Source organism: Chlorocebus sabaeus, chromosome 12, assembly GCF_047675955.1.
Source record: "Chlorocebus sabaeus isolate Y175 chromosome 12, mChlSab1.0.hap1, whole genome shotgun sequence".
Classification (NCBI taxonomy): Eukaryota; Metazoa; Chordata; class Mammalia; order Primates; family Cercopithecidae; genus Chlorocebus; species Chlorocebus sabaeus.
Genome location: NC_132915.1, coordinates 81,547,645 through 81,563,365, shown reverse-complemented (window position 1 = coordinate 81,563,365; position 15,721 = coordinate 81,547,645). Strand labels below are relative to the sequence as shown.

Sequence of the window (15,721 nt, the reverse complement as noted above, 5' to 3'; positions counted from 1 at the left end):
CATCGGTTGTTAAACCAGCTGGTGGAACTATGAACCAAATAAATGCAGAAGAGACCTGATGGGTGGTCAGAAGCAAGCTGAAGCTGAGTTGTAGGATGGTCCAGGGAGGAGGGATCTTTTGGCCCATTATGGTATTCCTTATATATGTGGCTCAGCACCTAGGAGAGTGTTCTTAGGGAACCTAGGCGTGCTGGACCAGGAAAGTGGTGTTGGTCCATGGTCCATGCTTGTGGCTTATTCATGGTTTCCTTTTTTTGTTTGTTTGTTTTTTTCTATTTAGGGCTGCAAAGTTGTTGCAGCAGCAGGGTCTGATAAAAAGGTTGCCTACCTTCAAAAGCTTGGATTTGATGTTGTCTTTAACTACAAGACAGTAGAGTCTTTGGAAGAAACCTTGAAGAAAGCCTCTCCTGATGGTTACGATTGTTATTTTGATAATGTAAGTACAAACTGGACTTAATATCTGATTTATTAATGAAGCACTATATAAGGCAGGAGTCTCCTACCCCTGGGCCATGGATGGTTAGTGGTCCATAGCCTATCAGGAACTGGGATGCACAGCAGGAGGTGAGGGGCAGGTGAGCAAGCAAAGCTTCAACTGTATTTACAGCCCCTCCCCTCACTCCCATTACTGCCTAAGCTCCGCCTCCTGTCAGACCAGCGGCGACTTTAGATTCCCGTAAGAGTGTAAACCCCGTTGTGAACTACGCATGTGAGGGAACTAGCTTGTGCGTTCCTTATGGGGATCGCCCTACTCAGGTGCCTGATGATGCCTGATGCCTGATGATCTGTCACTGTCTCCCATCATCCCCAGATGGGACCGTGTAGTTGCAGGAAAACTCACCCACTGATTCGATGTTACGGTGAGTTGTATAATTATTTCATTATATATTACATTGTAATAAGAATAGAAAGAAAGTGCACAATAAACACAATGTACTTGAATCTTCCCCGAAATCGTCCGCCCAACAGTTGGTGGAAAAATTGTCTTCCAATGAAACTGGTTCCTGGTGCCAAAAAGGTTGAGGACCGCTGATACAAGGAAATATATTCCTAGAGTTTCCATTTGGGATACATGAAGAAAGTATATATGCCTTTTTTAAAAAACAGCTTTATTGAGATAGCATTCATCTACCATGTAATTCACTCATTTAACGTGTAAAAGTCAATGATTTTTACTATATTGGCAAAATTGTACAACCAGTTTAAGAATATTTTCTTCACCCCCCCAAAAAAACGCTACTCATTAGCAGTCACTCTCCATTACCCACCCTCCTCCCCACTAAAAGTGGTCTCTGATGACTGGCTTCTTTCACTTAGCAAAATGTTTTCAAGTTTCATCCATATTGTAGAATTTATCAGTGCTTTATTCCTTTTTTGTTGTTTTTTTGAGACAGGGTCTCACTCTGTCACTTAGGCTGGAGTGCAGTGGTGTGATCATGGCTCACACTAAAGCCTCGACCTCCCTGGCTCAAGCAATCCTTCCACCTCAGCCTCCCAAGTAGCTGGGACTATAGGGCTGTGCCACCACATCCAACTAATTTATATATTTTTAGTAGAGGTGGGGTTTCGCCATGTTGCCCAGGCTGGTCTGGAACTCCTGGGCTCAAGGGATCCTCCCACCTCGGCCTCCCAGCGAGCTGGATTACAGGCGTGAGCCACCACACCCAGCTTGATGGATATTAGCTTATACTTTCTGGCTATGATGTATAATGTTACTATGAAAATTCATGCAGAGGTTTTTGTGCGGATGTTTTCGTTTCTTTTAAGTATATACCTATGAGTAAAATTGCTGGGTCATATGATAACTTCATGTTTAACATTTTGAGGAGCTGTCAAACTGTTTTGCGACGTGCCTACACTACTTTACTTTTCCACCAGCAGTGTATGAGGGTTCCAATTTCTCTGCATACTCACCAACACTTGCTATTGTCTGCTTTTTTATTATAACCATCCTACTGGGTTCAAAGTGATATTTCATTGTGATTTGATTTTGACTTGCGTTTCCCTATGGCTAACAATATTAAGGATCTTTCAATGTATGTATTTGCCATTTACATATCTTCTTTGGAGAACTATCTGTTCAAAATCTTTGCCCATTTTTCAGTTAGGTTATTTGTGAGGTTGTAAGAGTTTTGTTTTGTTTTTTGTTTTTTGAGACAAAGATTTTTGCTCTGTCACCCAGGCTAGAGTGCAGTGGCGCGATCTTGGCTCACTGCAACCTCCGCCTCCTGGGTTCAAGTGATTCTCCTGCCTCAGACTTCTGAGTAGCTGGGATTAGAGGCATGCGCCACCACGCCTGGCTCATTTTTGTATTTTTAGTAATGGAGTTTCATCATGTTAGCCAGGCTGGTCTCGAACTCCTGACCTCAGGTGATCCACCTGCCTTGGCCTCCTAAAGTGCTGGGATTACAGGCATGAGCCACTGTGCCTGGCCAAGAGTTCTGTACATCTTACCAATACAAGTCCTTTATTAGATTCAGTGGATTTTCATTATTTGTAATATTTTTATTCTATAAGGTCACCACCAAGGCTGAACCACTGCTTCCAGGGGAAATAAGTACATGTATGTAGATATCTCATGTAGACTGTAATCTTAAATCCTTAAAACAACTTATCCTAGTAGCTTTTATTTTATGCAAGACAAAAGGAGGTTCAATTTTATTTTATGGTTTTATTTTACGAAAGACAAAAGGCCTGTGGCCACCCCACTAGCTAATACCCCCAGAGTTGGGATTCATACCCCATCCAACTCTTCCCAGAACCAGAGCCTCTTGAACTACACTGCAGTGTAAGTTAATTTTTGTGTGTAGTATAAGGAAGAGGCCCAATTGCATTATTTTCCATGTGGAAATCCAGTTGTTCGGCACCGTTTGTTGAAAGGACTATTTTTGCTCTATTGAACTGGTTTAGCACTTCTCTAGGAAACCAATTGATCATAAATGTAAGGGTTCATTTTTGGACTCGTGATTCAGTTCCATTGATCTATATTTCCATTCCCACTCTATCTTAATTAATTTAGCCTTGTATTAAGTTTTGAAACTGAAAAGTGCCAGTCTTCCAACTTTGTTCTTTATACACATTTTGAGTATTTTTCCATACCTTTAAATTATAAGACAATGAGGTTATTGGACTGATCAGAGAACTTCAATATATAATAAAGTAAAATATATAAGATATAAATGGTATGGCCTTACAGTCAAATGAAAATGCCGGTTTATTTATTTTTTTCTTTTTTTCTTGAGATGGAGTCTTGCTCTGTTGCCCAGGCTGGAGTACAGTAGTGTGATCTCAGCTCACTGCAACCTCTGCCTCCCGGGTTCAAGCAATTCTCCTGCCTCAGCCTCCCAAGTAGCTGGGATTAAGGGCGGCCCACAACCATGCCCTTCTAATTTTTTGTATCTTTAGTAGAGACAGGATTTTACCTTGTTGGCCAGGCTGGTCTTGAACTCCTGACCTCAGGCAATCCACCGCCTCAGGCGATTCACCCACCAAAGTATTGGGATTACAGGTGTGAGCCACCACGCCTGGCCAAAAATGCCTGTTTCTAATGTCTTTTTCTCATTGCAATCTTCTGCACAGTTGGGCTCATTCAATCAGTTTTGTTGCGGCGAAAACAGGTATTGTAAAATAATGATTGTGACTTAATGATTTTCCTGAATCTCTAGTATTTAGATTATTTAACGTTTTACCTTTGGTTTTGTGTTTCCTGTCTGTTTAGGTGGGTGGAGAGTTTTCAAACACTGTTATTGGCCAGATGAAGAAATTTGGAAGGATTGCCATATGTGGAGCCATCTCTACATATAACAGAACCGGCCCACTCCCCCCAGGTAATGAGCACATGCGCACGATCCCACATGTCACAAGGCTGGACAAGGAGAAAATTCACAGATATGCCATAGGCCAGTGACTCTGCAATTATTAGAAAGATTTTCATATCTTATTTTTTCTTTTAAGATAGAGTCTCACTTTGAGAGAGCTCAGGAGTTTGAGACCATCCTGGGCAACATGGCAAAATGCCATCTCTACAAAAAAATACAAAAATAAGCCGGGCGTGGTGGTGTGCACCTGTAGTCCCAGCTACTCAAGAGGCTGAAGTGGGAGGATTGCTTGAGCCTAGGAGGCTGAGGCTGCAGTGAGCTGTGTTCATGCCACTGCACTGCAGCCTGGGTGACAAAGTGATAGCCTGTCTCAAGATAATAATAATAACAACAACAATTTCGTGTATTTTGGGCTAAATCAGCTTGTATCAGATTTTTATATAGACAAATAGCAGGATCTACAAATATAGAAGAAACAGTTATTAAAAGTTTTAGTTTTTACCTATCATTTAATGCAAAGTTGTAAAAAGACAGTGATGATTTGATTTAGAAACAGCACACCTTGGTCTGGCTGGTAAAATATTCAGGTTCCTCTGGATATCAGAGACATTGCTGGAGGTGCGAGAGGAATAAAGGGTGACTTAATGTGGGTGAAGGGAAGGGCAGGTTGCCATGTCCTTCAGAAATCTTGGGCAGTGCTTCTTGGAGCAGTAGGGCACCTTGGCCTCAGCAGGCTGACAATTGCCAGTAAACGGGAAAGGAGCAGCAGCTTCCCTCCGTTCCTCGATTGTCCTTGTTTTATTTCTCTGGTGCCCTGCCATGTACTCCATTACCCACTCCCTACTCTCTTATGCTGAAACCACTCCCTCCCACTCCACACTCTGAGGTCAAACGCAGTATCAACCAGAGAACCATATTCATTAAATCCCTGTCCTGTGAGATGCCTTGTACAGGCCTCTCGTTTTACAGGTGGGGAGACGAATGGCTGAGAGGACCAGAGACTCTTTAACTCCTATTGGTAACAGAGTCAAAACAAAGACCAGTCTTCTAAGCGCCTCATTTAGAGTCTGTTTCTGCTACAATGATCCTGTGCTATTAAGAGAGATCACAAACTACCTGTGATCCCCCCCCAAAAAAGGAGAAAGAAGGAAGAAAGGAATGTCCAGACTCTAATCAGGATCCAGGCAACCATAAATCAATTGGTTATTTATTCTATGATGAGCTTGACTAAAGGGAATGAAACTTTATAGCCCCACTAGTTAACCGCCCCACAACCGTATGGAGATGGGGGGGCTACAAAGGAAGGGGCTGACAAAGGGCAACTTGTAGACTCCCTCTTAGGTTGTGAAAAATTAAAACCATTACCAGAAGGAAACTCCAGATTTACTTGGAAATCTTACTGTTAGGGACTTTTTTTCCCCCTGTAATTTTCTAACTGGTGCTAAGCTGGAATCATGGGAAACTGTCGGCCTGCCAACTGAGCAAAGCTGCAGGAGGCCTTTTCTTAACCACAGTCCAATTAGGAATAGCCAGCTATTTTAGATACAGTAACTCGACCTAGTCTTTTTAGCAATTAGTCTTTGGAAGCTCAGCTGCTCAGACAGCACTTTGAGATGTCAGCTGGCCTTGTCCATTCCATTTTAATCAGATGGAATTCTGCCCTGCCACAGATTCCCAGAAATTCTAACATATTCCAGTGTTAGGATAGCTGAGAGGCAAGCAATGATTTCCTCTATGTTTAATGCCACATTTGCTTTTTTGCTCTCAGTAAAAAAACAAAAACTGACATTCTCATCAACACGCACAAACGCAGAAACAGCATTTCACTTTCATTTTGCTTTTTTGTTTGTTGGTTTGTTTGTTTTGAGACAAAGTTTCGATCTGTTTCCCAGACTGGACCTTTTTTTTTTTTTTTTTTTTTTGAGACAGGGTCTCGCTTTGTTACCCAGGTTGGAGTGCAGTGGTGCAAACATGACTCACGGCAGCTTCCACCTCCCGGGCTCAAGTGATCCTCCCACCTCAGCCTCCCAAGTAGCTTAGACTACAGACATGTGCCACCATACCTGGGTAATTCTTTTTTGTTTTGTTTTGAGACACAGTCTCGCTCTGTAGCCGAGGCTGGAGTGCAATGGCGCGATCTCGGCTCACTGCAACCTCCGCCTCCCGGGTTCAAGCGATTCTCCTGCCTTAACCTCCCGAGTAGCTGTGGTTACAGACACACACCATTATGCCTGACTAACTTTTTGTATTTTTAGTAGAGACGGGGTTTTACTGTGTTAGCCAGGATAGTCTTTATCTCCTGACCTCGTGATCCACTCCCTTCGGTCTCCCTAAGTGCTAGGATTACAGGCGTGAGCCACCGCGCCTGGCCAATTGTTATTTTTTTTAAGAAACGATGAGGTCTTTCTGTGTTGCCCAAGCTGGTCTTGAACACTCGAGCTCAAGTGATCCTCCCACTTTGCCCCCAAAGTGCTAGTATTATAAGCATGAGCCACTATGCCCAGCCCATTTTCATTTAAGATGAGGAAGTGAGAGTTCCAATTGCTCACTCACAAAGAATAGTTGATGTGGGTCTTCTGAGGAAATAATCTTTCTGTCTCATTCTCTTGCATTAGTTTCTTTTGGTTCAGGACAAAGCTTCATATTTCCAACTGCTAATGTTACTTTCCTCAAAGTAGTCAGTGGGAACTTTAGGCTGAGTGGTGCCAGTGGTCAACGATGCTGAAGCTAGATTCCACCACTTGTCTTAGCACAGCTGTCTCTGATATTCCCTAGGCATCTTCGCCTGACTTCCTGAACTTGAAAGCCCATGCTCAGGTGTCATTCTCTCAGTTTCTAGTCAATTAGGACACTTGGGAAAATCAACCAGGCAACCAAAAAACTTTTTCTTCCTCACACACAGAAGGGGAGTACCTTCTTCACAGGCTACAGGAGAGCTGTGTGCTATTTCTGGGGTGCTGGTTCTCAAAGTGTGGGCCAAGGACCAGCAGCATCACCATCTCCTGGGAGCTTGTTAGAAGTACCAATACTTAGCCAGCACAGTGGCTCATGCCTGTAATCCCAATACTTTGGGAGGCCAAGGCAGGAGGATCGCTTGGCCCAGGAGTTTCAAACCATTGCAATAGAGTGAGACCTCATCTCTGACAAAAAATAAAATAAAATTAGCCAGGTGTGGTGGCATGCACCTGTAGTCCTAGCTACTTGGGGGGCGGAGGTGGGGAAGATCCCTTGAACCAGGAGGTCAGGGTTGCATTGAGCAGTGATGGCACCACTTTACTCTAGCCTGTGGAAACAGAGCCAGACTTGTCTCAAATTAAAAACAACAACAACAACAAACACACACAAAAAACCCCACATGTTTATTCTTTTGTTTGTTTTCTTTTTTTTTTTTTTTTTCCTTTTGAAACTGAGTCTTGCTCCGTCACCCAGGCTACAGTGCAGTGGTGCAATCTGAGCTCACTGCAGTCCCCTCCCAGCTTCAAGCAATTCTGCCTCAGCCTCCTGAGTAGCTGGGATTACAGGCATGTGCCACCATGCCCAGCTAATTTTTGTATTTTTAGTAGAGACACAGTTTCACCATGTTGGCCAGGCTGGTCTCAAACTCTTGACCTCAAGTGATCTGCCTGCCTCAGCCTCCCAAAATGCTGGATTATAGGCATGAGCCATGCACCCGACCCCACACACTTATTCTGAGAGGTCTGGAGGTTAAAAGTAAAGTGGGTTGGCAGGGCTGCATTCCTTCTGAAGACGCTGGAGGAGAATCTGTTTCCTTGCCTTTTCAAGCTTCTAGCAGCTGCCTGTATTTCTCGGCATGTGGCCCCTTCCTCTGTCTTCAAAGCCAGTGGCATAGGATCTTCCTCCTCCTCCTCTCTCTCATCTCTGCTTCTATCACCCCATATTCCATTCCTGACTATAACCTTCTTGTGTCCCTCATTCCCTTACAAAGACCTGTGCTATTGTGTTGGGTCCATCTTTATAGTGGAGAATAATCTTCTAATCTCAAGGTTCTTTTTTTATTTTTATTTTTTTGAGGCAGAGTCTCATTCGGTCACAGAGCCTATAGTGCAGTGGCACAATCTTGGTTCACTGCAACCTCCACCTGTCAGGTTCAAGCAGTTCTCCTGCCTCAGCCTCCCAAGTAGCTGGGATTATAGGCACCCACCACCATGCCCGGCTAATTTTTTTTTTTTTTTTTCGTATTTTTAGTAGAAACGGGGGTTTCACTATGTTGGCCAAGCTGGTCTCGAACTCCTGACCTTGTGATCTGCCCACCTTGGCCTCCTAAAGTGCTGGGATTACAGGCGTGAGCCACCGCGTCCCCACTAAGGTTCTTAATCATATCTGCAAAGTCCTTTTTGCCACGTAAGGTAACAGGTTCTGGGGTTTTTGGATATGAACATCTTTGGGGTCATTATTCTGCCTGCTGCAGAGTTCATGTTGATGGGCCAGCAGTCGTGTGGATCAGAAAGGAGTGAGGAAATGGAAGGGGAGAAGCACCAAGAAACTTAAAGCACCAAGCGCAGTGACAGTGACCTGTACTACTTGTTTCACCGTGGCCACCTCCCTGGATCCTGCCACCCAAATGTGCCCTTCTCTTCACAGGTCCAAACCCAGAGACTATTATCTTTCAGGAGCTTCACATACAAGGCTTTGTCGTCTACCGCTGGCAAGGAGATGTCCGCCAAAAAGCTCTGAAGGACTTGCTGAAATGGGTCTCAGAGGTAAGGAGCTCTGGAGCCATCCCTTCCAATTGTACACTAGGTCCCATTCCCTTTTGCCTCTCAAGGCTTTTGTTCCAGCAATTCTTCCCTCTCTCTGCCGCATCATCCGTTTTTCCCTATTGGGTCCTTGTGCTTAGAATATAAATATTCTTACTTTTCCCAGCTTTGAAAGGAAAACAAAACAACCTTCTCTAAAGTTCATTTCCACTGCAAATGCAGGTCCATTTCCCTTCTCTCTCTTTTATAAGAAAATACCCGGAAGTGCTGTCTACACTCACTGTCTGCCGTTCCTCTCTTTCCATTCTTCCTGAAACCCACATATCAGGCTTTTCAGAGTCTCACTCTGTTGCCCAGGCTGGAGTACAGTGGTGCAATCTTGGCTTACTGCAACCTCTACCTCCAGGGTTCCAGCAATTCTCATGCCTCCGCCTCCCGAGTAGCTGGGACTACAGGTGTGTACCACCATGCCCAGCTAACTTTTTGTATTTTTAGTAGAGACAGGTTTTCATCATGTTGGCCAGGCTGGTCTCAAGTGATGTGCCCTCCTCAGCCTACCAAAGTGCTGGGATTACAGATGTGAGCCACCACACCTGGCCAAAATTAACTTTTGCCAAGGTCACGGGGGACCCTTACATAGTGATGTCCACTGGTTGATTCTTAGCCTCACTTGGCTATGGGAAATATTTAATAGTGATCATTCTCTCCTTGATATGCTTTCTTCCCTTGGCTTCCCTTAACTCTTGGTTTTCCTCACTGATTGGTCCTCCTCAGACTCCTGCTTGCTTTTCTTTTCTCCAAATTAATATTAGAGTGCCCCAGGTCATGGTCATTGGGCCTTTTCTCTTCTCTATCCACACTCGAGCTGTCCCTTAGTTAGCTCATCTGGGCTCAGTATGCTGGGAGCTCCCAGTTCTATCTCCAGCCTGACTCTCCCCTTAACTCTAGATTAGTATGTCCACCTGGATGCCTGATACACATCTCTGACATAACATCTTGTAAACTAAATATGTTTTGATCTTTCCTGCTCAACATGCTCCATATTCAGACTTTACTATCTCAGTTATAACAATTCTATACTTCTAATTTCTCAATCCAAAAACCTTGGAGTCATCTTTGATGTCTTTCTCTCGTACCCATGTCTAATCTCTAAGGAGATTCTGGTGGTTCTATCTTCAAAATATATACAGAATCTGAACACTTCTTCCACCTCGTTGCTACCATCCTGGTCCAGGCCCATGCCGTCTAGCCTGGATGTTTTTAGTGTATCGGGGGATCCCACCCCCAATAGTTCAACGTAGGTTATTTCTATTTTTCATAAGTGTCGGCTGGCTGAGAATTAAAGAGAAAGAGTACAAAGAGAGAAATTTTACAACTGGGCCACTGAGACAAAGAGGAATTTTACAGCTGGGCCACTGGGGGTGACATCACTTATGAGTAGGACTGTGATGCCCACCTGAGCTGCAAAACCAGCAAGTTTTTATTAAGGATTTTAAAAGGGGAGGGAGTGTACGAACAGGGAGTAGGTCACAAAGATCATATGCTTCAAAGGGCAAAAGGCAGAAGAAAGATCATGTGCTTCTGAGGAAACAGGACAAGGACAAAATCAGAACTACTGATAAGGGTCTATGTTCAGCTGTGCACGTGTTGTCTTGATATCATCTTAAACCACAGAAAACAGGGTTCAAGAGCAGAGAACCGGTCTGACCACAAATTTACCAGGGTGGATTTTTTCCCCCACCCTAATAAGCCTGAGAGTACGGCAGGAGACCAGGGTATATTTCAGTCCTTCTCTCAACTGCATAAGACAGACACTCCCGGAGCAGCCGTTTATAGACCTCCCCCCAGTAATGCGTTCCTTCCCCAGGGTATTAATTATTAATATTCCTTGCTGGGAAAACAATTTAGTGATATCTTCCCTACTCGCATGTCCGTTTATAGGCTCTCTGCAAGAAGAAAAGTATGGCTCTCTTTTGCCCAACCCCACAGGCAGTCAGACCTTATGGTTGTCTTCCCTTGTTCCCTGAAAATCACTGTTACTCTGTTCTTTTTCAAGGTGCACTGGTTTCATATTGTTCAAACACACATGTTTTACAATCAATTTCTACAGTTAATACAATTATCACAGTGGTCCTGAGGTGATGTACATCCTCAGCTTACAAAGATAACAGGATTAAGAGATTAAATTGAGACAGGCATAAGAAATTATAAAAGTATTAATTTGGGAACTGATAAATGTCCATATTAAAATGAAATGTTTACAATTTATGTTCCTCTGCCACGGCTCCAGTCGGATCCTCCGTTTGGGGTCCCTGACTTTCCACAGCAGTAGTGGACTCTACCTGGCCTCCCATATTCACACCCCTATAGACAATTCCCAATGTGATGGCCATAGCGATCTGTTAAGGCACAAATCAAATCCTGCCGTTCTTATGATCCAAACCATGCAAAGCTCTGCATTTCACTTAGAGTAAACCAAAGTGTGAATATTCAGCAAGCTTACACAAAATCTGACCCCTGATATCTCTCTGATTTCATTTCTTAGTATTCACCATCTTGTTTACTTCTCCTAGTCTCCTCCACCACTCCACCACTCTGTAACTGCTTGCTGAACTCTCTCACATACTGCAAGTCTTTGCTAAAAAGTGCCTTCTGGACTAGCATGGTGGCTCATACCTATAATCCCAGCACTTTGGGAGGCAGAGGCAGGCAGATTATAAGGTCAAGAGATCAAGACCATCCTGACCAACATGGTGAAACCCCATCTCTACTGAAAATACACAAATTAGCTGGGCATGGTGGCATACGCCTATAGTCCCAGCTACTTGGGAGGCTGTGGCAGGAGAATCGCTTGAGCCTGGGACACGGAGGTTGAAGTGAGTCGAGATTGTGCCACTGTACTCCAGCCCAGTGACAGAGCTCAACTCTGTCTCAAAAAAAAAAAAAGAAGTGCCTTCTGGGTGAGGCAACTTTTTAAATTGCCCTATCATAAGTTGCATTCCCACTTCATTCTTGATCCTCCATATCCGCAGCCCCCCTGCTTTTTTTTTTTTTTTTTTTTTTTTTTTTGAGATAAGGTCTCACAAAAATACCCAGACTGGAGTGCAGTGGCACAATCATGGCTCACTGCAGCCTTCACCCAGGCTCAGGTGATTCTCCCACCTCAACCTCCTGAGTAGCTGGGACAACAGTCATGTGCCACCACACCTGGCTAATTTTTTTGTATTTTTCATAGAGATGGGCTTTCACCATGTTGCCCAGGCTCCTATCCTACTTTTATCCATAGCAATTAATCATCTTTTACATAATATATACTATAATGCACTTATTCATTTATATTTATTGCCCATCTCCCTTCTTGGGATGTAACCTCCATGAAGACAGCATGTTCATACATTTTGCTTTCTGGTGTATCTCCAGCATCCAGAAGAGTAGATGAAGCAATGTAGGCACTGGATAAATATTGCTGAATAAATGAATGTTAGAGGGGTGCATACATGTGACACGGCTCTTCCTAAGGAGCAAAAAAATAATCCCTTAGCCCTGTGCTGTGATAATTTTCAAACCTTACACCATGTAAAGTTTTAGTCAATAGAAATCTGAACAATCAAGTTCTATTATTTTAGTTTTACAGGGGAAAAATAATACCATGCTTCCTAATCCCTGACCAATGATCATTTCCCAATTCAAAGGAATAGATTGCTCCTCCGGCAGCCACTGGAGCTTGGCGCTCTTCCCAGTCTAGCACTTGGAGTGCCAGGCTGGGCTCTCTCCAGGGAGCTGGAAAGAGCTGAATCTAAGTTGTCCCAGTTGGTGAAATCTAATGGAGCCCATCCATGATCACAGTTGACAACAGGAAACCACTGTGCTGATGTCCCCAGTGCTTCCCTGTAACAAAGTGAAGCTGATCATAGTTAGTTGTGGTTTTTTGTTTTATTTTTATTTTTATTTTTTGAGACAGAATCTCACTCTGTCACCCCGGCCTGGAGTGCAGTAGCGCGATCTTGGCTCACTGCAACCTCTACTTCCTGGGTTTGAGTGATTCTCCCACCTCAGCCTCCCGAGTAACTGGGATTACAGGCGCCCACCACCACTCCCGGCTAACATTTTGTATGTTTAGTAGAGATGGGGTTTCACCATGTTGGCCAGGCTCATCTTGAACTCCTGACCTCAAGTGATTCTCCTGCCTTGGCCTCCCAAAGTGCTGGAATTACACGCGTGAGCCACGGCGCCCGGCCCTAGTTGGGTTTTAAGTTGTGAGTTGGCCTAATTTCTTTCTCATCCTCCCTTTTTAATCTCATTCCCTAGTTTTTAAAATTCACTTTTTATTTTAGAAAAGTTTTAGGCTGGGTGCGGTGGCTCATACCTATAATCCCAGCACTTTGGGAGGGTGAGGAAGGAGGATTGCTTGAGCCCAGGAGTCTGAGACCAGCCCTGGCAACATAATGAGACTCTACAAAAAAGCAAAAAGTAAAAAAATTAGCTGGATGCAGTGGTGCATACCTGTAGTCCCAGCTACTCGGGAGGCTGAGGTGGGAGGATCACCAGAGTCCAAGAGTTCTAGGGCTGCAGTGAACTCTGAATGCGCCACTGTCCTCCAGCCTTGGCAATAGAGCAAGACCCTGTCTCAAAAACAAAAATAAAAATGGAAGTGTTAGATTTATAGGAAAATTGGGAAGATAGTACAGAGAGCTTCCGTATACCCTGCCTCCTATACCCTAATTTCCCCTATTATTAACATTTTCCATTAGTATTTATATTAGTTTGCTAGGTCTGCCAAAATAAAGCACCACAGACTGGGTGGCTTACACAACAAATTTATTTTCTCAGTTCTGGAGGCTAGAAGTCCAAGATCAAGGTGTCAGCAAGGGTTTTTTTTAGGAGGCCTGTCTCTTTTCAACTTGTAGATGGCTTCCTTTTCCCCGCATCTTCACGTGGCCTTCTCTCTGTGTGTCTGTGTCCTAACCTCCTTATAAGCAAACCAGTCATATTGATTAAGGCCCACCTGTATGAGGTCATTTTACCTTAATTACCTTTTTTTTTTCTTGAGATGGAGTTTCGCTCTTGTTGCCCAGCCTGGGGTGCCATGGTGCAATCTCCGTTCACTGCAACCTCCGCCTCCTGGGTTCAAGCGATTCGCCTGCCTCAGCCTCCTGACGAGCTGGGATTACAGGCACACGCCACAACGCCTGACTAATTTCCGTATTTTTAGTAGAGACGGGGTTTCACCATGTTGGCCAGGCTGGTCTTCAACTCCTGACCTCAGGTGATCCACCTGCCTCAGCCTCCCGAAGTGCTGGGATTACAGTCATGAGCCACTGTGCCCAGCCTGTTAATTACCTTTTCTTAAAGCCCTATCTCCAAATACAGTCCCATTGTCAGGCATTGGTGATTATGACTTAAACGTATGGATTTGGATTGGGGCAAACAATTCAGTCCATAAGAGTATTCGTTCTCTATTTTTAACCTCTGAACTGGATTCTACCTTTCCACGCTATCCAGATTCTTTTCTTCTTCAAGAACAAGAATGAATTGGGGCTTTCAAGTCAAAAGTTCCAATCTCAGCCATGAGTGGTGGCTCACGCCTGTAATCCTAGCACTTTAGGAGGCTAAGGTGGGCGGATCACTTGAGCCTAGGTGTTTGAGACCAACCTGGGTGAACCTAGCAAGACCCCATCTCTACAAAAACTAAAAAAGTTAGCTGGGCATTGTGGCACATGCCTGTAGTCCCACCTACTCAGGAGGCTGAGGCGGAAGGATCACTGGAGCCCAGGAGGTTGAGACTGCAGTGAGCTATGATTATGCCACTGCACTCAAACCTGGGTGACAGAGTGAGACCCTGTCTCAGAATAATAATAATAATAAAAGTTTAAATCTCAGTTTCCCTACTTTGTAATTGACTGGCTTCAAGGAAACAATCTTGTCTATAAATCCATACAGAGTGCTAAGCCATCACTGGAATGCATTAGGGAAAAACTTGTACCAGGTAACTCAGGTCTCTATATAAGACCTCTTCAAAAAATCTGAAAATGGAAATTAGTTCCCATTAGTAGGCTGTGCCTTGTAGTAGAAAGATAAATGAAGAACCTTCCTCACTAACATGAACCCTTCCTTCCCACACTCCCAGAAAAAGGTTAAACACATGTTGAAAGAACCTAGGCTTAAAGGGGAGACAGATTATTAGAGTGTCCTGCCATTTATATTTCCTGAATAGTACCTGCCTCTTCAGGGCCAGAGGTAATGAAGGGTGCTCCTTTCGCTGTCTATTTCCACCTCCTCTGATATCATTCGGTTATCATACTATACTATGCATCTTACTTAGAAATTGCTTAATCGTGCTGGGCATGGTGGCTCACACCTGTAATCCCAGCACTTTGGGAGGCGAGGGCAGGCGGATCACGAGGTCAGGAGATCGAGAGGTCAGGAGATCGAGACCATCCTGGCTAACATGGTGAAGCCCCGTCTCTACTAAAAATACAAAACAATTTGCCGGGCATAGTGGCAAGTGCCTGTAGTCCCAGCTACTTGGGAGGCTGAGGCAGCTGAATGGTGTGAACCCAGGAGGCGGAGCTTGTAGTGGGCGAAGATCGCGGCACTGCACTCCAGCCTGGGTGACAGAGTGAGACTCCGTCTCAAAAAAAAAAAGAAAAGACAAAGAAATTGCTTAATCGCTGCCTTATGACACTTCACACTATGATCTGACACTTATTATTAAGTTCTTTTTAGGTGTAATTTGTAATCTTTTACATGTACTGTGTAAGTGGATCTTGCCCCCCCTTGACTTCAAGTTCATGGAGGACAGGACCTCCATCTCTGATTTTCAAGGTTTCCAATGATGTACCTGATACATTTGTTGCTAGGATGAGAACAGTGTATCATTGAGAATATTAACTTAAGTTTTGAAATTTGTTATTGCTTTGATACAGGGTAAAATCCAGGACAAGGAATATATCATTGAAGGATTTGAAAACATGCCAGCTGCATTTATAGGAATGCTGAAAGGAGATAATTTGGGGAAAACAATAGTGAAAGTATGAAAAAAAGGACACATGGAATCTGGAGGCCATTTAAATGATTACTTAATTTGTTTTTCACCATTTAGCAAAAATGTATACTACCCTAAATGTCTTAGAAACAGTACTTGTAATGAGTTTGATCTACTTAATAAAATACATTTAAGTGGTA

The 15,721-nt window shown here is 43.9% G+C and overlaps 1 protein-coding gene across 3 annotated transcripts in view; it reads left to right on the top strand.

Moving 5' to 3' along the window:
• The window catches only part of LOC103219016 (prostaglandin reductase 1), a 35,640-nt gene extending 19,919 nt beyond the window's left edge, over nucleotides 1-15,721 (top strand). For all 3 annotated transcript variants that reach the window (XM_073021848.1, XM_073021850.1, XM_073021849.1), the window contains exons 7-10: nucleotides 281-436; nucleotides 3,719-3,827; nucleotides 8,421-8,539; nucleotides 15,463-15,721. In XM_073021848.1, the coding sequence (XP_072877949.1) occupies nucleotides 281-436; nucleotides 3,719-3,827; nucleotides 8,421-8,539; nucleotides 15,463-15,573 (495 nt within the window). In that variant the 3' untranslated portion in view covers nucleotides 15,574-15,721. The remainder of the gene's footprint in view (nucleotides 1-280; nucleotides 437-3,718; nucleotides 3,828-8,420; nucleotides 8,540-15,462) is intronic.